The sequence below is a fragment of the Sciurus carolinensis genome, chromosome 4 (assembly GCF_902686445.1).
Source record: "Sciurus carolinensis chromosome 4, mSciCar1.2, whole genome shotgun sequence".
Classification (NCBI taxonomy): domain Eukaryota; kingdom Metazoa; phylum Chordata; class Mammalia; order Rodentia; family Sciuridae; genus Sciurus; species Sciurus carolinensis.
The window spans coordinates 63,850,165-63,876,374 of NC_062216.1; the positions used below are offsets into that span (position 1 = coordinate 63,850,165).

Below are 26,210 nucleotides of genomic sequence, written 5' to 3' on the forward strand. Positions count from 1 at the left end.
CCTATGCTTGCAGCTGTCCGCGTTTACCTCGTGTACTCTCCCCTGATTGGTTGAAGTGTATATAAGCCTGGTGGGTGGGAGAGTAGAGGGGCGAAGGCTGAAGCTGAGCTGGAAGCTGGGAGTGCGCGGAAGCTGGGAGTAAGAAGAAGCCGAGAGAAGAGAAGCTGGAAGTGCGCGGAAGCTGGGAGTAAGAAGAAGCTGAGAGAAGAGAAGCTGGGAGTGCACGGAAGCTGGGAGTAAGAGAAGTGTAGGAGAGGGACTGTGCATAATAAACTTCCAAAGCTTCAGACATTTGTCGTGTCTCTCTCTGCGGCCAGAGGGAGCGCGATAAAATATAGGTATCTCTTTTGTGCAGGTATCTCTTTTGTATATGTTTTCTTTTCCTTAAGGTATATACCCAGGAGTGATATAGCTGGATTGTATAGTAGATCTATTTTTAATTTTTTGAGGAAACGCTATTCACAGTGGATGTATAATGTACACCAACAGTGTATAAGGTTCATTTTTATCTTACATCTCCTCTAGTATTTGTTATTTTGTTTATTTATTTATTTGACACTGGGTTGAGATGACATCTCAGTGAACTTTGTTTTAAAGAATGAACCTCTTTTTTAAAAAATATATTCTTTAGTTGTAAATGGACACAATACCTTTATTTTATTTATTTATTTTTATGGTGCTGAGGATCAAACCCAGAGCCTCACATGTGCTACAAGCACTCAATCACTGAGCTATAACCCCAGCCCTTCTCAGTGAACTTGATTTGCATTTCCCTGATGAATAAAATGTTGAGCATTTTAAAAATATTTTTACTGGCCATTTGTACTTCTTTCAGAAATATTTGTTCAGATCATTTGGCCATCTATTGATTGGATTGCTTGTTCTTTGCTGTTAACTTTTTTGAGTTCTTTATACATTGTGGATATTAATCCTCTGTCAGATCGATAGTTGGCAAAGATTTTCTCTAATCCTGTAGATTGTCTCTTCACTTTTTGGTGTTTCCCCTATATTTCTCTCTAGCCATTTCAAAGTTTCAGGTCTTGAGGCTGGGACTGTGGTCTTGTGGCTCAGTGGTAGAACGCTTGTCTGGCATGTGTGAGGCCCTGGGTTCCATTCTCAGCACTATGTATAAATAAATAAATTAAATTAAGGTGCATTGACTAAAAATATATTTTTAAAAAAGTTTTAGATCTCTCTAAGTTCTTTCATGCATTTTTAGTTGATTATTGTACAAGATGAGAGATAGGGTTTTAGTTTCAATCTTGTACATGTGGATTCCCAGTTTTTTCAGCATCTTTTGTTGAAGACACTGTCTTTTCTCCAATGCATGTTTTGAATACCTTTGTAGAAAATCAGATAACTATGGAGGCTTGGGTTCATTTCTGGGACATCCATTGTAGTCCATTTGTCTATATGTCTATTTTTATGCCAGTATTGTTCTGTATTAGTGATCATGTCTGTGTAATGTCTTTTGAAGTCAGGTATTGTGATGCTTTCTGTATTATTCTTTTTGAGTAATTGCTCAAATCACGTTAGCTATTTAGGATCTTTTGTACTTCCATAAATCTTAGGATCGTTTTCTCTACTTCTGTGAAGAATGTCATTGGTATATTGATGGGGATTACATTGAATCTAGATATTAATATTAATATTATTAATATTAATTAATTCTCCCAATCCATGAACACAGGTGATCTTTCAATTTCCTAGTGTTCTCTTCAATTTCTTTCTTCAGTGTCTTGTAATGTTCATTTTAGAGGTCTTCCACTTCCTTGGTTAAATTTATTCCTAGATATTTGGGGGCAGGGGTGTATGAATGGGATTGTTTTCCTGATTTCTTTTTCTGTGGGTTTATTATTGGTGTATAGAAATGCTACTTGTTTTCATATGTTGATTTTGTATCCTGCTACTTTGTTGAATTTGTTTATCAGTTCTAAAAGTCTTTTGGTGAAGTCATTAGGGTTTTCTGAGTACATATTATACAATCAGGGATAATATGACTTTCTTCTTTTCTATTTGCATCTTTTTCTTTCTATTTCCTGATGACTCTTGCTATAATTAAGTACTATATTGAATAAGAGTGATAAGAGTGGACACCCTTGCCCCATTCCTGATGGGAATTCAGCATGATGTTGGGTAGGGTTTGTCATATATAGCCTTTTTTAGGTTGAGATATGTCTTTTCTGTATCTACTTTTTCAGGATATTTATCATAATGGATGTTGAACTTAGTCAAAGGACTTTTCTGCTTCTATTGAGATAATTATGAGTTCTACCTTTCATTCTGTTTGTATGCTTTCATTCTGTTTGTGTGCTCTTATTATGTTTATGATTTGCATATCTGGAATCATCCTTGTATCCCTGGAATGAAATCAACTTGACCATGGTGTATTATCTTTTAAACACGCTATCTAATTTCATTTGCAAGTATTTACTGGATTTTTTTTTTCAGTGCTAGGGATTGAACCCATGGCCTTGTGCTTGCGAGGCAAGCACTCTATGAACTGAGCTATATCCCCAGCCCTTATTGGGGATTTTTGTAGGTATGTCCATCAAGGATATTGGTCTATATTCTTCTTTTCATTGTTATTGTCTGTGTTCTTAACTGATTTTGGTATCAGAGTAATGCTGCCTTGGTAGAATGAGTGTGGAAGGGTTCCCTTCCTTTCTGTTTCATGGACTAGTTTGAGGAGCATTGGTTTGTTTTTTTTTAATCTGATAAAATCAGCAGTAGGTCTGAGTATAAAGGGTAGTGTGAAGGAGATCTTTGTGGTGATAGATCTTATCCTGATTGGTGCACTGGTTACACAAACTACACATGTAATAAAATGTTATAGAGGCACCCACACATTATGTCACCGTAGTTTTCTTGGTTTTAATATTACATAAAATGGAAGCACTGGATGAAATAGGTAAAGGATTCTCTCAATCTCTACTACCTTTGCAACTTCTTATGGGTCTATAAGTATTTCACAACAAAAAAAAAATTTCCTTTTTCAAAAAAGTTGTGGGTTTTACTGGGTTTGGGGTTGTGTTATATGTATTAAGTAACTTAGAATAATGTGTACTTCATTGAGAGACACTATCTAATAATAAGAAATAGCTTTAAATGTACTCATCTGCTTTTGTGTCTGAGTTTTTCTCGTAAGGTCTTCTAACATTCCTAAGTTGTTATTTCTAAGTATACAATTTTAAAAAATTTATTTTGCTATTGTTAATGCTTAAGACCTCGTTAAATTGCTGAACTTAGCATTGAACTTGTGATCCTTCTGCCTCAGCCTCTGGAGTCACTGGGATTATAGATATGCACCACCACACCCAGCTTCTACTATTCTATTCTATTTACTGGTTATTGTCTTTACACAATTACAAATTTTTGTCTGAGTCTTATCATTGATTCCATAGAATTTTCCATATGGTCTGCCATATCACCTACAAAGAGAGAAGACAGAAATTTTCATTTTCATTTTTAATTTTTATTCTTCTGACAGTTTTTCCTTATGTAATTGCATTAGCTAATACTTCAAGTACAATTTGGCGGGGGTTGGGTACCGGGGATTGACTCAGGGACACTAGACCACTGAGATACATCCCCGGCCATTTTATTTTATTTACATACAAGGTCTCACTGACTTGCTTAGCACCTCACTTTTGCTGAGCCCGGCTTTGAACTTGTGATCCTCCTGCCTCAGCCTCCTGAGCCACTGGGATTACAGTCATGCTCCATCTCGCAGGGCTTCAAGTACAATTTAAATGGTAGTTGAGATTCAAGACAACCATCGCTCTTGACTTATTCCTCACCTTACTGCGATGTCTCTACTGTTTCCCTGACTGGCATAATGACTTTAAGATAGATGGAATTTCTAATAGTGAATCCTGGTTGAATTCCTGTAATAAATCCCTCTTGGCCATACTGTATTTTTCATGTGGTATGGATTCTACTTACTAATATTTTACTAATTATTTTTCATTGACATTTTTAAGTAACCATTTTATGTATTTTTATTTCCTCCCACTGCAAGATAATGGAACCTGCTTAGAAAGACTATGTTGTGACTGACGATAGCCTAACAGGTAGTCTTACATTTTAACTTTAGTTTCTAATTTCCAAACATGATGTATACAAGTTTTCCTAAGGAATCCATACTGCATATTCATGAAAAAAAAAAGTGGATAAGTGAGGGCTCATCTTTATCCTTGAGGATTCTGTGGCATAAGAGAAGAATAGCTGAAGCACTACAAAATTTAATTCGTTCAATAATAATATCCCTTTTAGTCCACCCACTCTCTCACCCTCATCAATCTTTTTTTTTAATTTATTTTTATTGTAAACAAACGGGATACATCTTGTTTCTCTGTTTGTACATGAATGAGAGGCATACCATTTGTATAATCATACATTTACATAGGGTAATAGTGTTTGATTCATTGTTATTTTTTCCTACCCCCGACTCCTCCCATGCCTCTTTTCCCTCTAAACAGTCCCTCCTTCCTCCATTCTTACCCACTCCCACCCCCCATTATGTGTCATCATCCGCTTATCAGTGAGATCATTCCTCCTTGGGTTTTTTGAGATTGGCTTATCTCTCTTAGCATGATATTCTCCAATTTTATCCATTTGCCTGTAAATGCCATAATTTTATTATTCTTTATGGTTGAGTAATATTCCATTCTATATATATATATATATATATATATATATTTACCACAGTTTCTTTATCCATTCATCAATTGAAGGGCATCTAGGTTGGTTCCACAATCTGGCTTTTGTGAATTGAGCAGCTATGAACATTGATGTGGCTGCATCACCACTTTCTATTCAACATTGTCTTTGAAACTCTAGCCAGAGCAATTAGTCAGACCAAATAAATTAAAGGGATACAAATAGGAAAAGAAGAACTCAAACTATCCTGATTTGCTGATGACATGATTATATATTTAGAGGAACCAGGAAATTCCACCAGAAAACTTTTAGAACTCATAATTGAATTCAGTAAAGTAGCAGGATATAAGATCAATGCCCATAAATCAAATGCATTTTTATACATAAGTGATGAATCTTCAGAAAGAGAAATTAGGAAAACTACCCCATTCACAATAGCCTCAAAAAAAATAAAATACTTGGGAATCAATCTAACAAAAGAGGTGAAAGACCTCTACAATGAGAATACAGAACACTAAAGAAAGAAATTAAAGAAAACCTTAGAAGATGGAAAGATCTCCCATGTTCTTGGATAGGAAGAACTAATATTGTCAAAATGGCCATACTACCAAAAGGGCTATACAGATTCAATGCAATTCCAATTAAAATCCCAATGATGTACCTTACAGAAATAGAGTAAGAGATAATGAAATTCATCTGGAAGAATAAGAAACCCACAATAGCTAAAGCAATCCTTAGCAGGAAGAGTGAAGCAGGGGGTATCACAATAACAGAACTTCAACTATTCTACAAAGCAATAGTAACAAAAACGGCATGGCATTGGCATTAAAATAGACAGGTAGATAAGTGATACAGAATAGAGGACACAGACACACAAACACAATTTTCTCATACTAGACAAAGGGGCCAAAAATATGCAATGGAGAAAAGACAGCCTGTTTAACAAATGGTGCTGGGAAAACTGGAACTCCATATGCAACAGAATAAAACTAAACCCCTATCTCTCACCCTGCACAAAAATCAACTCAAAATGGATCAAGGACCTTGGAATCAGACAAGAGACCCTGCATCTTATAGAAGAAAAAGTAGGTCCAAATCTTCAACTTGTCGACTTAGGATAGACTTTCTTAACAGGAGTCCCGTAGCACAAGAAATAAAGGCAAGAATCAATAACTAGGATAGATTCAAACTAAATAGCTTTCTCTCAGCAAAGGAAACTATCAGCAATGTGAACCGAGAGCCTACAGAGCGGGAGAAAATCTTTGCCACTCATACTTCAGATAGATCACTAATTTCCAGAATATATAAAGAACTCAAAAAAACTCTACACCAAGAATACAAATAACCCAATCAACAAATGGGTTAAGGAAATGAACAGACGCTTCACAGAAGAAGATCTACAAGCAAAAAACAGATATATGAAAAAATGTTCACCATCTCTAGTAATAAGAGAAATGCAAATCAAAACTACCCTAAGATTTCATCTCACCCCAATTAGAATGGCGATTATCAAGAACACAAGCAACAATAGGTGTTGGCAAGGATGTGGGGAGAAAGGTACACTCGTACTTTGCTGGTGGGGTTGCAATTTAGTGCAGCCACTCTGGAAAGCAGTGTGGAGATTCCTTAGAAAACTTGAAATGGAACCACCATTTGACCCAGCTATCCCACTGCTTGGCCTATACCCAAAGGACTTAAAATCAGCATACTACAGAGATACAGCCACATCAATGTTCATAGTCACTCTCATCATTCTTAAACAACCAACAAAAATTTGCCAAAAGAGCTTTAAAAAGCTACTTATGGCACATTTTTAAAAAAAAAATTTTTTTAATGTGGAGAGTTTGGGCTCACAAAATGAAAAAAAGGGGACATTTCAATCCCTTTGCTAGATCTGTACTATAGTAGGAAAGGTAATTCCACTGGCATCAACTCTGAATAGAGGAATTGGATCAAATTGCTGACAGAACCACCAAATTTTTTTTTTTTTTTTTTTAGATAACATAAACATTGTCTTCACCCTTAGCAGACTCACATTGGAACCTAAGCTGATTTCTGTCAAAAAACAAAACAAATCTGGAGGTTTGTCCCTCTTGTTGAGATTTGGGAATGCAAATACTGCAGTGACAAAAACATATGAGCACCCATGATCTCAAACTAGGGAGAAGCAAAAAATACATCTGATAAATTAAGGTGGAAAGTGAAAGAGGATTTCACTGGATATTGTGTTAACTATTAATTCTACTAATTCCTAGAATAAAATATTTAAAGGTTTTTAGAAATCTTGGTAACTATGACTTTAGGGCATCCCTAAGAGAGCTGGCATTGGAATTTAAGAGTTTGGATTATCTAATTGGTTAGCCCAGTGAGCTAAAAAAGCAACCTACCAAGGGTGATGCACAATTCTCTTTTCTAACACCAGTTTTTTATCTAGTGTTTGCCAGCCCTGCTTTGACATCCTAAGAAGCCTCAAGCCAATCTCATGCTAGGGAAAGACTGGCACAGCTGCCAATTTGGGGAATGGCAGAGAGTCACCCACTTTCCTATCCACCTTCTTGCTAGGTGCCCTTATCTCACATTCTAATACTCAGTGCTTTAATACTTTCATTTTCCAAACAGGATCTAAAAGCTAAGCAGTCCTAGAGGCACTCAAAAAGTGTTTGGTAGGTTTTAAGGCAGAAAAAAATAAATGGATAGATAGATAGATAGATAGATAGATAGATAGATAGATAGATAGATTAGATAGATAGCTATAGATACACACATACTCTGCAAGAATCTCAAAATGATTGAGGGCTGAGTGGAGCTAGAGATTGGACAGGGACTCAACAAAAGATGGAAAAAATGGAAACAAGACATGGTGGGGAAGGGAGAAACATCTAAATTCCTTACATATCCCCCAATCTTTCCTGCAGCCCCACTTGATTATACAAACCTCTTAGCATCACTTTTGTGACTTTTTCTTTTTTTTTTTTGCGATGCTGGGGATTGAACCCAGGGCCTTGTGCTTGCAAGGCAAGCACTCTACCAACTGAGCTATATCCCCAGTGAATTTATGTAATTCACTTAAGTCTACAAGAAAGGAACATAAGGGAATTCACCCCTGCACTAAACCCTGGCCTAGAGGGTCATACTCACACACTCGGAAGTCCTTTGAAAGTAATCTGAATCCATGAACAGATCTCTCTCCTCCATTAGGAGAAAATATGACCCTTCCTGAGATGGGACTGACAGATCCTGACCCAAATTCTCTACACAGACACCTGTGGGACTTGCTGGGGAGTCCTCTGACTCGTGTCATCTGGGTCTTCTCTGATCTTGCTATCCATAGAGGCACTCCAACACTTTCTCTCATCACTGTTTTTACTTCATATTATTTAATACCATCTGACAGGATCTCATTAATTTATAGGTATTTATGAAGGCAGGAGTGTCTGTCTTACCACTAATTTTCTAGCTCTTGAGACAATCTCTAAAACAGAAGGTATGCGGTAAGACCCTTTATCTGGTTTTGCTTCCTATAGTTTAAGTGTCCCATGGGAAGAAGGGTAAGCACAGTACGCTATGATATTTTGAGAGATCAATTCACATGACTGTGTGGGTGTGTGTGTGTTGCTGCAGAATGAACCCAGAGCTCCATACATGCTAAGTACACATTATACCACTGATTTCTATCCCCAGTCCCTCATGTAACTTTGATTACTGTATTTTGTTGCAATTGTTGTTTCACTAGTAGTACTATTGTTTTACTGTGCCTAATTTATAAACCAAACTCTATCATAGGTATGTATGCATAGGAATAATCATATTAACTATACAGTTTGGTACTCTGAATAGTGTAGGTATCCAGTGGGGTGTCTTGGAATGTGGACCCTGTGGATAAGGGAGATGACTGTACTCAAATATTTGATGAATGAACAAGTTAATATGTGGGAAGTTCAGATGATGCCTGGGGATGCTGAAGATCTCTAGTGGATTCCTGTTCCCTCTCTCCCTGGAATCTTCCCAGTGCCCAGATCTTTCCTTTCTCTATCAGCAGGAAATTCCAAGGGGCCCAATTGTGTACTTTGTCTTACTTGTCCTAAGAGCTAGAGTTAGTGATAAACAAGACACCCATTTCCTGCCTTCATAAGTACCTATAAATGAATGAGATCAGGTCAGACGGTGTTAAGTGGAGTGGACCCAGCCTAATCTAGAATTTAAAAACCTGATTAGGCCTCCTCACATGTGTAACTTGGCTTCACTTTCACCCAGAGATAGTAACCTTCATTTTCTTTAGTGACAAAGTTACTCTTGGCTCAAACAAAAGTCTGATAGAATTCAGCATCTACTTTTGGCCAGTCACATCGCCCATGAATACTGGAATCTGGTGCTCTCTCCTCCTATGTAAAACATGAATCACTCTGGGGTTGGAAGAATGGTCTATTATTCTCAACTAGTTAAATGTGCTTCAAGTGGAGCAGCATAAATAAAGAGACCCAGCCACGGGGAAGATGTATATTTAAAATTCCTCCCCTTCATTTTCTTCTTCAAATGAATCGGTCCCCACTTCTTCATAATCCTTCTCCAGGGCAGCCAGATCCTCCCTGGCCTCAGAGAATTCTCCTTCTTCCATTCCTTCTCCAACATACCAATGCACAAAGGCCCGCTTGGCGTACATTAGGTCAAACTTATGGTCAAGTCGGGCCCAGGCCTCCGCAATTGCTGTGGTGTTGCTCAGCATGCAGACAGCCCGCTGGACTTTGGCCAGATCCCCTCCTGGTACCACAGTGGGTGGCTGGTAATTGATGCCTACCTGGGGAACAAAGGAGGAAGACACAGCAGAATATGCAAGTCAGCAAAAAGATAACTCAAGAGGGCATGTCTTGTAACAAGGTGTGTTAGAAAGTCATGGTCATGTGTGTGGGGATGGCACTGCAAGGTGGTGTGCAAGAGGGAGGAATCAGGAGGTTGGGAGAGTGGGCAGGTAGAAAAGAAGGGAGCACTGGAGAGAAAAGCACATGGGATTGGTCCAAAAAAATTCAAAAGCAAGGGCTGGAGGATTTAAAGTCTGGAAAGGAAAAAGAGAGGGCTGGTACTAGGAAGAAATGTTAGTGGAAAATAGCAAAGAGACAATGGAAAACAATGAATAAAATTATTATTACATGGGAGGTACCCAGTATATGCTTATGTCTAAAAGGGAAATACTTTTCCTTTTAGAGGCAAATCAGTTACTGAAAATGAAATGTTGTGAAGGTTATTCTTCCCAGATGATCCCTGAAGTTCCTCTTAGTTAGGTTGCAAATAAATTTGGGAAAGTTTCTCTGCCAAGGGTGTAGGAATGTGTACAAAGACATAGGGGTATTTCCAGAACAATAAATTTAAAAATCCAAAAGGTCCTTGGGGATAACATTAATATAAACCAGGCCTTGTATTTCTGGAAAACAGGAATTCTTGGATAAAAGCAAGAGCTCCAAAGATAGTTAAAGGTCTTACCCGAATAAGACAACTTCCCAAGTTCTGGTGGCAAGTCAGGGTCCTCCCAGCTAACCCCAGTCCAATCTTATGGTGTGGCAACGGTCCTAGAAATCTCTCTCCTCCCCACACATAAATTCCAAAACAACGCCAATACCAAGAATTGGAAGAAACTGGAAAAAGTCTAAGGTGACAAATTGTGAAATTTGGGGGACACTTAAAACCAGGAACTGTCCAAACTCTTGCTCCTGTCCAGGCCACCATGCCTAAATTAACAATTAAATTCATTGCTTTTAAATATATATCCTTCTTGATTGTGGGGGGTAGAAGTGGCAACAGGAAATAGTAAAGAATTCATCAAATGAATTCACCATGTTTTATCATTCTTCTTAAACTCAAGTGGTATCTTGGTGGTGGAGGGCAAACTAAGATGAGGTAAAGGACCAAAAAGTGAGTAGGAGAAAGATGATGAATATAAACCTTGCCATATCAAATAATTTGCTTTAGCTGCTCCTGACCAACATAAGACTTGTGCCTGGAACCAACTCTCCCCTTTCTGAACAGTACCACCCCTTGAACTGAGTCAGGTGGGGACAAATACCCTTGCGAAGAATGTCAGAGGATGAAGTTTTAGCAACATTCACTCTCCTGGCATGTGCTTTTCTGTAAAGCTATTAGAGTTGTTAACATCACCTTATTGATCTTTGTGGATATGAGCTCAGAATATATTTAAAATAAATGAGAGAGAATGAGAGGACATCTCCTTTATTGTTCATTTGGCCCCACCATTCCCATATCTCTGTATTTTCTCTATTTCCCCCCTTATTCTCCAACTAGCTTGTGTTGTTTATTTCCATTTGAAAAAAGGGAAAAGAACATCTTTTCTATAAGACCTTGACTACTTTTGCAAGAATGATCAGAACTGCCAATAAAAATAGGCATAATCCTGGGAGAGGAAGATGAGAAATGTAGCCAGGAGAAGAGTAGTGAGAAGGAATGCTACACTCCCTTGCTCTGCCAGAAAACCCTTACATGGTTGACAGGAATGGGAAATGTCAGGGCTTTGTGACATAAATGACTCATGTAATAAAAAATTGTCCCACTGTTTCTCCAATTTGATTAAGTCTTACAGGGTAGGTATTTAATTTCTCAAAATAAATTGGGGGAAACACATCTTTTGTTAGAAAAGGGAACTATACCTCCCTAGCAAAATGAATAACTTAGTTCTAAAATTAAAATATACCTAGAAGTATAAAATGTCCATTAAAACTAATTTAATATAAATTGAACTGAATCATGAACTCCAAAGCATCACGATTTAGGTCTATTCCAAAATCATCACTTGTTCCTTCAACTTAAAAAAAAAAAAAGGCAAAGATAGTTAATCAATTTAAAATATTCTCAAATTCATATGTTTTATAAAATTTATCTTTGTTTTTTGTTTGTTTTTTTGATAAGAGATTGAACCCACGGGCACTTTACAAACACTGAGCTATGTCCCAGTACTTTTTAAATTTTTATTTCGAGGTAAGTCTGATTCAATTGTCCATGCTAGTCTCACATGTATGATCTTCTTGCTTTAGCCACCCAAGTCACTGGGATTACAGGTATGGACCATTATGCCTGGCTCTAAAATGACTTAAGCAGACAAAATTTCAATAGCATTTGTGTCTCAAACAAAGCTGAATGAAATTAATGTTACATTTGGTTTAAGTTCCTCTACCCATATCAACACATAAAACCAGAACCTCCCAAGTTTTTATTCTTCTATCTTTTGTCATCTGTCTTTGCTTCTCCAGTTATTTATCCCCTTTCTAATTTATCAGCTCTCACCTTGAAGCCTGTGGGACACCAGTCAACAAACTGGATAGTCCTCTTGGTCTTGATGGCAGCAATAGCAACATTCACATCCTTGGGCACCACATCTCCCCGGTACAGCATGCAGCAGGCCATATACTTGCCATGCCTTGGGTCACACTTCACCATCTGGCTGTTGGGCTCAAAGCAGGAGCTGGTTATCTCAGCCACAGACAGCTGTTCATGGTAGGCTTTCTCAGCAGAGATGATGGGTGCATAGGTAACTAGTGGGAAGTGGATTCGGGGATAGGGCACCAGGTTGGTCTGGAACTCAGTGAGGTCCACATTGAGGGCCCCATCAAAGCGGAGAGAGGCTGTGATTGAGGACACAATCTGGCTGATGAGGCGGTTGAGGTTGGTATAGGTGGGGCGCTCGATGTCTAGGTTCCTGCGGCAGATGTCATAGATGGCTTCATTATCTACCATGAAAGCACAATCTGAGTGTTCCAGTGTGGTGTGGGTTGTCAGGATGGAATTGTAGGGCTCAACTACTGCAGTGGAGACCTGGGGTGCAGGGTAGATAGCAAACTCTAGCTTGGACTTCTTGCCATAATCAAGAGAGAGGCGTTCCATCAGCAGAGAAGTGAAGCCAGAGCCAGTGCCTCCACCAAAACTGTGGAAGATCAGGAAGCCCTGCAAGCCAGAGCACGCATCTGTCTGGGGAAAGCAGGAAATGAGAAGAAATCGTGAAGATAACTTTCTGAGAATCCCCCAAGGTAACAAATCCTTCCATCTGCCCTATCCCATCCCTCAACATTTTTATATGAGTGGAATCATAACAGCCTTGAAGAAATAAGGAAGCACAAAAGAAGTTGTTTTGATTTTGGGTGAAGTAGCTGAAATATTAGATGGTGAGCTACACATGCCTCTAGTACATGATAGTTTCAGCCCAGCAGCTTAGATAAAACATGAATGAAAATTTCATAACCACAATGATCACTGATTTCACCCTTTGAGAGCCCAAATTGCCCACCACCCCTGTGTCTCTATCATATAATTTTTGGGGAACTATTTACCTACCATTCTCAGTTCGAACTTGGAAGGGAGCTCAGAGTATCAATTTAAGAAAAGGAGTTAGGGAACCTGAGATTTTCTTTTTTTTTTAAATATTTTTAAAATGTTGATAGATCTTTATTTTTATTCATTTATTTATATGTGGTGCTGAGAATAGAACCCAGTGCCTCACACATACTAGGTAAGCGCTCTACCACCAAGCCACAACCCTAGCCCCTTATTTTTTATTCTGTATTGAAAATGTATGACTGTGCATATTTATGGGGTACAAAGTGATATTACAATTTTTATATACATTGTGGGATGACCAAATCAAGTCAACCAATCCATCTATGTGCTTCCCAGTTGTGAAAACTTGAGCAAGCTATTGAAACTCTTCAAACTTCTGTTTGCTCTTGGTTCAAGTGGGAACAATAGAAATATCCTCATTTTGGGACTATTAGAAAAGGGAAAGGAGGGGAGGAAAGGATAGAGAAATGGGAGGGCAGCAGAATAGAAGAGAGGGTAGATGATATATGTAGGTATGGTAATACAGAGTGAAACCTAATTTGTACAATTAATATGTGTTAATAATTATAATTTTTAAAAGACTGATTTTCAGCCAAAAAATCCTTCTTACAAGATTATTGTGATAATTAAATGAGATAGCATAATATTCTGAGCATGAATCTGATGCATATTAAGCATTCAATGTTAGCTCCTATCAGAATGAAGAGAATTCATACAGTCACAGAATTTTTCCAATGAGCATGATGTATTATTTAATCTTGTGGTTCTGAACTTTGGAGCACTACAGATGGCTTAGAGACTAATGACCCCTATGTGAATCCTCTAAACAGAAAAAGTAAACATATACAAAAATTCACATCCTAAGTACCCAGGTTAAAAAAAGAAAAGAAAACTTCCATCACAGTCAACCTTTTCCATCATACAGATAAGGAAATGGGAACCTGAACAAAGTGACTTTGCCTACAACTCAGAGTTTTATAGTCAAATCGACCTGATTCAAATGCTACCTCTGCCAACTTTCTAGCTGTGTAACCTGGGTTAAGTCATTTAACCACCCTAGCCCTAAATATCTTTATCTGTAAAGTACAGGGAAAAGACCTTCTTTGTATGATTGTTAAGAAATAAATGAAGAAATGTACTTGATATTCATAATATTTGCAAGTCCTCAAATACATAACAATCTCTTCCTCTCCTCTTTCAACTTAATACTTTGTTAAACTATATTTCCAATAAGCAAAGACCTTAGCCTTCCTTATATTTTAAAACTTCCCCAGGTACCAACATACAATATTCATAGGTACCCTTAGGCAGCAGCCTGTAGGGTAGTCCACAATGTCCAGGTAGGGGAAGGGCATCATCCTTGTGAATGCTTTTTCAAAACATAAATCCAGGGTATAACTCCATGGTAGAGTGTGCGCTTAGCATGCATGAGGCCCTGAGTTCAGTCCCCAGCACCGGAAAAAAATTCCCAAATCTTAGGCACTCCACCCTGTAGCCAGGAGTCGTGTTTAGCTCCATCCACCTCATCAATCCTCTGCCCTGGATGCTTACCAGCTTCCGTATGCGGTCCAGTACTAAATCGATGCTCTCCTTGCCCACTGTGTAGTGACCCCGGGCATAATTGTTAGCCGCATCCTCCTTTCCTGTGATCAGCTGCTCTGGATGGAAGAGCTGGCGGTAGGTTCCTGCCCGAACCTCATCTACCAAAAGAGGGGGACCATTAGGTCTTACCACCTGGGTTCCAGAGGAGAAGCCTCCCTCTCCATTAGAATGTCACATGACACCATTCTAGCTTCGGTGTTGGGGATTAGGCTCAGGGCCTCATGCATGCTAAGCACACAGTCTACCACTGGGTCACACTCCCAATTCGAGACAAATTCTATAATGACTTTTAAGTAAAGTTGTGCTCCAGGTCCTAGAAGAGCAGGAGCCTTTGAGAGGCTTTCAAAGGGGCTCTGCTTATCTCCAACATCCACAGAGATTGGACACAAGGCAGATGAAGATTCATCAGCCCCACCTACATCACCTTATCTCTTTGGGATTCCTCTACTCCTCTCTTCAGGAAAATCATTCAAGTGTGCAGTCACCTAAAAGGTGACCCCCACTTTTTGCATTTGTACAAAACATCCAGAGGGTGGAGTACCTTTCATTTGTTGCCCCTAGAAACCACTGTCCAGGCATTATAAGCATTTGTCCAGATATCTCTCTGCAACCTATCCATCCCTTGCTTGATGTGCCAGCCTTAAAGGTTTGGAATTCCTGCTGTGTAACTAAGGAATGACCCAGAAATCAGACTAAGTAGAACTGACACTATCAGGAATGAGAGAGGATTGAGAAGGGAAAAGATTGAGCATTGAGAAATGTGCTTTGACACAAGTCAGACTTCCTGTGTGTTTTCCTAGATCTGAATGAGATTCATTCTAGAATTACCGCAACACCTGACCATGAATGTGCTTGCTGTTTTATCATTTTGTATGTAAGGTACTTCAAGGTTAGATCAGACCTGTGAGAACAGACTGCAATTTCTATAGAATCAGAAACATACTGTGGGAAATTGACTAATTAGGGGCTTATCATCATTTCCAAAATTATTTAGGTTTTTTAATTCTTAGTATTTAGTAACAGTCTTGGCCACTTCAGACTATCTCAGCAGGCTTAAGGAGCACTTTACACTGCACAGATTTGCAGGAATCCTCAATCCCTATTATAAGTTTCCCTAAGGAGCTGACAGAAGTCACAAGGCACAGTAAATTCTAGTTGAACCACCCCCAATTTTCAGCTACTTATGTTTCATGGGCCAAAGCTCTGTGGTTTTATGTTGTTTTCTGTGGAGAGGCTCTTAATCCATACTCACCTACTACAGTAGGTTCCAAGTCCACCATGACAGCCCGGGGCACATGTTTCCCATTGCCGGTCTCGCTGAAAAACGTGGTAAAGGAGTCATCATCGTTGATCTTGCTGGCCTGAGCACCAAAGGTGCCATCCGCCTGGATGCCATGCTCCAGGCAGAAGAGTTCCCAACAAGCATTGCCAATCTGAACTCCAGCTTGACCCACGTGGACAGATATGCATTCCCGCTGTGGGAAGAGAACAGTGTCAGGGTCAGAGAGCCCTGGTCAGCCACAGATTAAGGTCCCACATCTGAGGACTTGTCTCTTCCTGCATTCAACCTGCAGGATACCCATCCCTCCATCATGCCACCCAAACCTCAAATGGTATCTGAGGTTTCAAGTCCCTGGATACAACTCCAAATGGATCAAAACTTGGGCTCCAAAGAAGACAGAGTTGTTCTATGGTTTGCTCTAAAGTTTGCTTTCCAGCATTAATTCTTTGTACCAGGAAAAGAAAAGAAAAAAAAAAAGCCACTACAGAGATGAAACCAGGAGCTAATTCCAAACCATAAGACTCTGGTACTGAAGAAATCCATGAGAATAGCAGAAACTATCCCTGAGTTTACTACCACACACAGCAGCAGCATTCACATTCATTACTACTAAACCCTGACTTTACAAGACATCACACACACACACACTCAGACTAACAGAGCAGATGGAATATTCATGGAAGAAATATGCTTTGGAGCAGTATCATGCGTGTCATTAGTGTTATGGTGACAAATGTAGAAATAAGAAGAGATCAGTTCACCATCAAGGGAGGGTTGAGGGACCTAAATTAGGTCCTTCCCAAATGCTGAGAAAGTGGAAAGTTCTTTTTAGAGCCACCATTATCTGCCCCCCTGGCCTATGCCAGGCCAAGTGTTAACCGTTAGCATATTCTTATCTTTGTGCTACTCTGATACGAAGCCACGATTACCTGATTGATCAAAGTACTTAATGCTTTAAGATGTGTGCATGCATGAAAAGAAACATAGCATGAAGTTTCACTAGGAAGATGGACTCATCCCCCTACCCATATCTTGCCTGTGGGGAAGCAGTGGCCAACATAACACAGCTCTGTGTCTGTGACACACACCAGAACCCAACCAGGAAGCATGTGCTTGGTTTGTGGGTTTCTATTCTTATCCATGACCTGACTTGGCATTTTCCAGTTCCAGGTAACTCAAGCCAAGAGCAGAGGCTCCAGAGAACATGCCTGTGTATGAAAACAGAGTCCACGTCAAAGCACAGGACTCCTGGGAAGTTGGAAGATTCTCCAAGCATAGCAACATTCAAAGGGTCAGAGGTGTCAGGACCCATTTCTCCCTTATTCAGTTTTACATCTGAGTCCCTTCTCTACACCTGTCTTTATGCTAGAGCTGACTGATACTTGCCCCTTGCCCTTGGAAGAAAAGAGCATAGGCATTCACAGCAGCCAGTATGGAACACAGCCCTGTGCAGAATACAACTCAGCTGTATTCCCCAGTGCCCATGGAAAGGCTTCATTCACAAGGTTGCCCACATCCCAGGGTTCAAACTTTGCCTTCTCAATTTACTAGCGTGCTGTGCAAACTTAGCTGAGTTACTTAACTTCCCTTCATCTAAAAATAAGTTAGCCATGATTTTGCTATTATTGTTCTTGTCTTTACCATTATCATTTTCATCATGATACTACCTCATAGCTCTTTTCTCCACATGTAGGAAGTCAGAGATCTCAGGTTCCCATTCTTCACTCCTTTATTGTGGGGTCTGTTCTCTACCTCCATCTTAGGACTCAATTTAGGACTAAGAAAAACACGTTTTATATGCATCAACTACCCCAAAACCAGCATCTTGTTGACCCAGACACATCTCACATTCAGTGAGCAACTATAGCTTCCTAGAGAGATATTCAAAGCTGAGGGGACATTAGAGAGTCTTAAAAGAAGGCTGATCCTGTATCATCTCCTAAGCAACAGTATCCTTCATGGCTCTGACCCTTAGCTTTCTGAGCCTTGTCCACTACCACACCCCAACCACCCTCCAAACCTGTCTCAGGTGCTGCTTGCCCTCTAGGCTGACCTCCCTTCTGAAATACTCTGGGTCTTTCCACAGAAGATACGGGGCCATTACAGGAAGAACAAAGATCACAGGATAAAGAATAAAGAATCTTGGGGATCTAAAACTACTAAAATGTGGTATCAATGTTTTTACTCTTTTTTGATGCCCTCTTTAATCTCATACTAATAAATATTCACAGACTAAATCTCTCTCTCTCTGTTACACACAAACACATCCCTAAAAAATAACTTTTATTTAGTGAGACCCTGTCTAAAAATTTAAAAAGGGATAGGGATGTAGCTCAGTGGTAGAGCACTTCAGTGTGAACCCTGGGTTCAATCCCCAGTACCACAAAAAGAGAGAGGATAAGAGGAAGTTCTTTCAATATTATTCCCCACTAACCCGAGATTTCTGGGTCTGAGGTGAGGAATGTACCAGATGAGTCTAAAATATTTTATAGTTCCTGAAAGCATAGAAGCTAACAAAGACTGAGGTAATGTCTAAGCCAACTTGAAGAGGCTCCCACTGCCAAAGACAAGCACCAGGAAGAATAGTGAAGGGCTGAGTATGTAGCTCAATGGTAGAGTACTTGACTAACATATGCAAGGTCCTGAGTTCCATCTCCAGTACCATGGAGTCACGGGGGAGGAGAAGGACAGACACAGTGGAACACACTTGTAATCCCAACAACTTGGGAGACTGAAGCAGGAGAACTGCAAATTTGAGGACAGCTTTAGCAACTTGGCAAGACCCTATCTCAATATAGAAAACAAAACAAAACATGAGGCTGCAGGTATAACTCTGTGGTAGAGCACCCCCAGGTGCAATCCCTAGTACCACCAAAACAATTATTTCTTCTGGATTTTTTATATACCCTATTTCAATCAAGTAATGCCATTCTTCTGTTTTTATTTGGTTGAAACAGGATGTATAAAAAATATCCAAAAGGTCATCTCCTCCACCTCCTCTACCTGCTCCCATCCCGGTGCTGGAGATCCAAGGCCTGGCACATACAAGGTAAGCACTCTACCACTGAGCTATATCCCCAGTCCAGTAATTCTTAATATTATATCTAAATGATAAATATATAGGTGACATTATACTCATCGACTTTCTGAATGTTTGAAATTTCTTAGAGTAAAAAGTAAAACAAAACAAGAGTAGGAGTAGGGACTCCATTCACTGTAATTACCTTTTAAGGGTCCATGTTCTTCCTGCCCCACTTCACACAATCATTTATTGAGCTAACATTAATATATTAAGATCCTAATTTGTGAGGTCAAACAGTGTTTTTAAAGTTACATAAAGAAATCACAAGTGAAATTTTTACAAGTTATCTGAGGCTTTGTGGAACTCTGAGGTCTGTGCTCATCCTTGACCTTCCTCTGGGCCTTTGTACCAGCTTCTGGTCAGATACTGTAGCTTGGATTTGGAATGTTCCCTAAAGGCCCATATAGTAAAGGATTGGCACTATTTGGAGGTAGTAGAGACATTCAGAGGTAAGGCCTTGCAGGAGGACTTTGGGTCATTGGGATATGCCCTCAAAAAGTGTTGTAGAACCCCAGTCTCTTCCTCTCTTCTTCTGTCTGGCCATGAGGGGTGTGATTTTGCTCCTCTATGTGTTCCCACCATGACATGCTGCCTCATCATAGGTCCAAAAGCAACAGAGTCAACCAATCACGAACTGAAACCTACAAAAATATGAGTCAAAGTAAATCTTTTCACTTTATAAGAAAATTATCTTAGGTTTTTATTATAGTGACAAAAAAAAAAAAAAACAACTAACAGTTAGGGAAACAAGGAGCATTCCAAAGCTCTGCCATAGAACTCCTCTGACTCAGGCCCTGAACTAACTTTCTCCCACCATTCTGTCTGATCACCTACCTACCCATCTTTCTGCCTGGAAGTTCTACATAGTTAAACATCGAACAGACCCAATACAGATGTCCTTGGGAGGCCAATCCCCATTGCCAAGAAAAGCCATCTACCTTTCATAACAAAAGATGTGATGTTAGCTTCAGAATATTTGGGATACTAGTGCTGGTTTGGCTTTACAGATCACCTAATATGATTACCTCTCCTTTATTTTGCAGACAAAAAAAAAAAAAAGCTGGGGCTTATAGAGGTATGAAACAAATTCAAGAGTTCACAGCTCTGCAGCAAAAAATCCTTGACCAGAATCTATGACTTCAGACCTCAGCCTGAGTTCTTTCCTTTGTACTACACAACCTCCTACCTCACTTGCACTCTGAACTTCCAGGGCCTTGGGATGTAAGCACATTCACATCCGTGCCAGTATAATGGTGGTCAGCAAGACCAAGCTTGTAGAACCAAACTACAAACAGGAAAAACTCCAATGCAAAGGGAAACTGAGATTGGATCAGGGTGATAACCTCTTTAAAAATGGGTCATTTTGACAGAACCAAGGACTCTGTTTCTCAGAACCAGTGTACATAGCCGTTGGTAGGGGGAGGGGATACTAGGGCAAGGGGTAAGCTGACCCAGCAGAGGATATTTAAGTCATATGTTTGCTTCAAACTCATATTTCAAGTTTCCCTCTTTAGCCAATTAACAGTCTCTCTCTCTCTCTCTCTCTCATCTGGACTTACAGAGCTCAAACAAGCTCTACTCTCCTGGGTCCCCACTGTGCTGCTGAAACCAACAATCCAGAGGGTGAAGAAGACTAGGGCAGTGGATAGACCTAGGAGTCCCTTGCCTCAAGGAAAATATGACACCCTGTCACAGACTTGGCCCTGGATACCTACACCAAAAACAGCTACTCTGTTCATTCCTACAACAAATGTTTTTTGAGTCATTACATGCAAGAAGGCATTGCAAAGTAGTAGGCTAATTCGGGTTCCTTCAGGTCTCCAGTTAAGTGTTAGTCCCTACAGGGTCCCTGCTGTGAATTGCCACAATCCCCTTTATCTTCATCATTGCATTTATCACACCATATTATAGTTGCTTCTTCAATTTTCTGGTTTTCCTAGTCAGAGAGTAAGCTCTGTGGGGATAAGGAACTGAATCTCCAGCACCAAGCAGGGTGCTTGAATGCTAACAAGTACTCAATGAATTTAGAGATGATTAGAATAAAACATCTAATCAGTGAACTTACAAGCCATTTAATAAGGAGAGTAATTCGTGCCCAAGAAGTACACAGTTAAAGCTCAATGAGAGTTCAAATGAGAAAAAGACAACCGCTAGCCTGATTTCCTCAAGGAGGAATAGTCACAGGTATGTGACAACTGCCAAGATGACCTAGAGGCATTTTAGGTTGAAGAGCAGTGTGAACCAAGAGGCTGGAAATTTTAGGGCAGGGTCCACAACTGCCCAATTTGTCTGAAATGTAGGTCCATGAAAGGCAGAGGAGATGGGACATCTGTGCTCCCTGTGACCGTCCTCAATGGAGAGGAAAGCAGACATCAACAACAACAACAAAAAAAGAAATTTCTAGAACTTTGCAGGCCCTTTAGAATTCCACTGCAAGAAACCTTTCCCTATGCCAATTCTATGTAATATATTTCTTTCCATTTTAATAATCATTGCCTTTTGCTCTGTTCCAAGAAGATTAAGACAAGCTAATCACTATCCTCAGTAGAAAAAGGCTTTTAAGCTTTAAAAATCATTTCAAAGTATCACAAAACAGTAAAACTGGCATATTATATGGGGGAAAGAACTGAGACAGCCAACAGTATATGCCATGTGAAAACCTAACACCAGTCCATAGTCCCCTGACCACCTGCATGCTCAAATACCACAGTTGCTTTTAGGAAGCCTCTTATTACATCAAATTATTTCTGGTTGTCAGACTAGAATAATAAATCACATATATTTTAGGACCTAGGTTAGAGACAGCAAGTAAAAAGTAGATCCCCAGTGTTCCAGTAGGATAATTAAAGTAAGAACAAATATGATTAATGAAATTGTCTCTGCTCAGAATCCTTCAATTAGAGTGCATCTGGAATCATTAAGAACAAAGAATAGATAGCAAACCAGAAACAGCAAGAACAAAGAATCAACCTAAATTAACATCAGTGAGTGGAGGTGGCTCAGGAGAAGAGCTCAGATTATAGGCTCTGCATTTAAGGCAACAATAGGGCTGACATAAGACCTACTTTAGGATGACAGGGGTGTTTGGTAAGTAGACTCCCAGCACAAAAGACCCTGTGATATCAAAGGAGTTTTAACTGACCTTGGGGCAAGCACAGGAGTCACATGTGAAACAAGGACTGCCCACTGCATGTTCCAGTTCTCTTCCACAGTTAGTTATCTGGGAAACATCCTAACATGGAGACACTGACAGAGGAAATGCCAACCACAAAAACCATAGTGTTGTCAGTAGCTTGGTAGCCCAAGGGAAAAGGAGCAGTTGATCTACTTCCTCCCATTAAGTCGCTACATCCCCCCAACCTCCCCCATCACTGGCCTTGTATTCACCAGTCAGTTCCACCTCAGAAATTATTTTTAACTTTTTACTTTTTTTTCAAGGTCAGTCAGGATAGTGCAGGCACACACACACACACACACACAAACACATACCACCTCTGCATGGGCCTTACCTGAACCTGGAAGGTTCCCATCAAAACCTAACAGTTCTAGGATGGGGATGTGGTTCAGCAGTTGAGTGTTTGCCTAGCATGCATGAGACCCTGAGTTTGATCCTCTACACCAAAAAAAAAAAAAAAAAAAAAAAAAAAAAAAAAAAAAACTAACAGTCCTTTCTCACTGACCCAGCAGTTTTGAGTTTTGTCCTAGCTACTGCGCTGTTAATCAAGACTCCTTCACTCAGAGGTTATGTTCCAATGACCTCTGGGAAACCTGCATTTAGTAATGGGAAGGAGGGAAATGGAAGTTATCTGCTGCCTGTTGGGAGCCCCTCACAGTGCTCTGAGGTCAGATCTCAGTCATGCTTGCCTACAAGAGGCAGATGGCAAAAGAGCACAGATGTGGTAGTACCCACAACACCCCCAGAACACTTTCCCCTCCCTTCTAATTACCAATTTTTATAATAAACTATTATATGCATCAGGATCTTTGTCACCATTTGATGCTCCCATGGAACTCAACTGATGCTCCCCAATGCAGAAGTAATGGAGCTGTGTTACAGAGTTACCACCTCTGCGTAGACCACAGAACTCCCTTAATGCTAGGAATCATTGACTTGCCCACGCTTCTCCATACTGTAGCCCAAAAAAGGTGTCATAGTCTCTGTTCCCAAAAGAGCTGCTCACTAGAAGGACATAGGCAGCAGATGGGGAAGCTCTGTTGTAGGATTATCCTGCTGATCTGAGAGTTAAGAACAGAAGCTCTGAAATCAAGTGGATTTAGGTTTGAGTCTTCTTACCAACTGTGCAGCTTGAGGCTCCAGTTGGAAATGCTAAAGGATATTGGTGGTATGGTGTTGTGGGTACTAGGGAGAAGGGGAGCAATTCACAAACACACACACACAAAAATGACCATCTGTCTAGTAACTGCAGAAATGTCTTTTAAAATGTGCATGGGGATTAGCTATATATTTCTTTTTCAGAGCCTACAAAAATTCCAAGTCTAACAGAAAAGAGAATATGGGGGACGGTTGCCTGAAACTAATCCACTGGAGGAAGAAAAATCATTTCTGGGAGGGAGGGAGGGATTCTTGGGTAGGGTTTATAAATGTATCATTCTAGTTTTTTAGGAATGAGTCAGGGGCAGTAGGTATTGACTAGCATAAGCAAGGCCCTGGGTTTGAGCCCCACCACCACAACAAAAAAAAAAAAAAAAAAAGGAATGAGTCAAAGCATCTTTTGAAGACTCTATGAGTAGGAAGTATTTAATAAAATACTGTGTTTGCCCATAAGACAGTGCTGGCACACAACAAAATGTTCTCAATAGAACCCACTATACAAATTTCAGTATTTCAAAATAAATAAAGGATACTGCCTTTTTGAAATATTCAAACATTGACTTAAAAAAACTTAAGCACATTTCAAAATTATTAAACATGTTTAAAATAAGCTTTTACTGTGTAAGTGTTTTATTTGCAAGGTATTTTCAGAAACTCATCTATTACATGCACGTTGAAATTTGCACAAGGGCTGGAGATTATGATCCTCAGCCCCCCTGCAAACTTTCTTTAGGTTCTACTCTGAAAGTAACTATGACATTCAGTCAAATTTAAAACTTATAAAGGAGAGCACTTTAAAATTATAAAGCAATAACTACATGCTAGGTATTATAAATATTAAATGTAAATTTTAAAGTATGTGGACTGGGATTTGCTTTGAAATAAAGGAAAGGGAGATAAACAAAGGCTGGTTGGTAATTGTTGAAATTGGATGATGAATATAATAGTTCATTATAACACTTGCTCTTCTTTTGTATATGTGTGAAATTCTCCATAATAAAAAGTGTTTTTAAAATAAAATCTATGTGGAGACCTGGAAGTTTGAAAACTCTTCATTTTGTAGATGTGCTCAGAGAGGTTAAGTAACCTTCTTGAAGTCACACAGTTAACTGAAGAGCCAGGAGCCAAATTTTTGAATTCCAGTCTCTGGGATCCTATGGCCCCACACCATGGACCTCAGGCAGAAATGGCCTCAGGCCACTTTCCCCATTATTCCCAAATTCTTCAAGCTCCCAGACAGCCTGAGAGCCTACTGGGGAAGGGAGGGTGCTGGAAGCAGCACAGCTAGAGCCACAGCCAGAAAGCTCTGGGCTCTTTCCAAAATGATCAGGGTGCGGGGGAGGAGGGAAAGTTCTCAGCTGGCCTCCTCTGTCACTGATACCTGCAGCAAGAGTGCCCAGAGAACCTGACCTTGGCCCATGAAATAAGATTTTTCTGCCCGCACCCTTCACTCCCAACCTTTCTGATCCACAACCCTAGGGCTGAAATATCAGGGGTCTGAGAGAGTCCTGGGTTTCCAGGCATTCAGGGAAATTGATTGGAAGCAAATTGGTAGGAGGGGCTGGAACTACGCAGCTTGGAGGGGGCCTCTCTGGCAAATAAGATCAGCGGCTGTCAATAGAGGCGTGGGTGGGGGAAGAAGCCGCCACCGAGCCCCCTAGGCCAGGGTAGGAAGCGAAACCAAAAGACTGGACTTGGGAAGGAGCCTTCTGAGTCTCAAAGTCGTCCTGACTTTGACCGCTAGAAAAACTGGCGAGTTGACATCGGCGCCAGGTGCCTGGGCAGCCGATTGCGCCGGAGGTCCCGGCGGTGCTGACGTTGTGGGCGCTCCAAACTCAAGTGGAGGGTCCAAGGATGAGAGCCGAGAACGACCTCAACATAGGGGGTCTGTGACACCCTAAGTCTCTTGTCACATTCTGGAATCCTGCACATTTGGTTGGATTTGGGGACTTGACTGTACCACACTCCCTGAGCCTCTCCGACCTAGGTAAATGGTCCAGAATCCCTGGGCTCCATTTTTTTTTTTTTTTCCCATTTTGGTGCACAAGCTGCCCATCTGGGATCGTCCAGAATCTCACTCGGTTCTCCACCAGGCTCCCCATGGTCCTCCACCTCTCATCTGCGTGCACAAATCTCCCTTAGGTTTCTTTTTTTTTTTTTTTTTTTTTTTTTTTTTTTTTTTTTTTTTTGTGGTACTGGGAATTGAACCCACGGTCTTGTGCTTGCAAGGCAAGCACTTTACCGACTGAGCTATCTCCCCAGCCCTCCCTTAGGTTTCTTAAGGGGTACCTCTCCCCTGGTCTCCACTTCCCCCCACATGACAAAGGAACTGGCACCAAGTGTCTCCCGCCTTAAGGTGTGAGTCCCCTGACCCTGAACTGACACTCTGCAAGAGACATCAAGCTGTGTGGACTGAAGTGATGAATCCCCACCCCCAACTACTCCGCGAGTCCCGCGGCTCTCGACTGGGCACTTGCCCCGCGCTCCCGGCTCCCGGTCCCCGACCCCTGGTACCGGTCCCCAGCCCCTGGAAAGCTCACCATCGCGGCCGCTCTTCTCACCCGCTCACTTCCCAGCTGGGCCTGCCCACCCCAACTGCTCCAGATACAGCCGCCTCCGCTGTTGTGACACACTGGGCGGGAGGGGGCCGGGGACAGACATGCCGGGCCAGCAGCTGCCCTGCAGCATCACAGTGCCCGCTGAGGGGAGGGACCCGGGCAGGTCACAATGGCACTTCCCCGCCCACCAGCGACTCAGCTTCAGCTCAGCCGGGCTCCTCGGTCCTGCAGTCCTGCCCAGAATTCTTGGGTGCCACACGCGTTGAGTATTGCACAGTTGGGTTCCTCTGCGCTCGGCAGGAGAGGCAGTCCTACTAGCAAAGCGCACGTGTACTCTTCTCCACATCTCCTCCAAAG

The 26,210-nt window shown here is 40.7% G+C and overlaps 1 protein-coding gene across 1 annotated transcript; it reads right to left on the reverse strand.

Moving 5' to 3' along the window:
• Window positions 1-7,621: 7,621 nt before the first annotated feature.
• On the reverse strand, window positions 7,622-25,994 carry Tuba8 (tubulin alpha 8). Its single transcript, XM_047548953.1, has 5 exons — window positions 25,836-25,994; window positions 15,851-16,073; window positions 14,548-14,696; window positions 11,950-12,630; window positions 7,622-9,457 (listed from the first exon to the last, which is right to left on the reverse strand). The coding sequence occupies exons 1-5, from the start codon at window positions 25,836-25,838 to the stop codon at window positions 9,164-9,166; spliced, it is 1,350 nt and encodes a 449-aa protein (XP_047404909.1). The 5' UTR covers window positions 25,839-25,994; the 3' UTR covers window positions 7,622-9,163.
• Window positions 25,995-26,210: the final 216 nt, after the last annotated feature.

Coding starts and splice junctions, on each gene's coding strand:
- Tuba8 (XM_047548953.1), bottom strand. Junction 12,631..14,547: donor TGGACCGCATACGGAAGCTG/GTAAGCATCCAG, acceptor TGCTTTCCCCAG/ACAGATGCGTGCTCTGGCTT. Junction 9,458..11,949: donor GGTGTCCCACAGGCTTCAAG/GTGAGAGCTGAT, acceptor TTTGTTCCCCAG/GTAGGCATCAATTACCAGCC.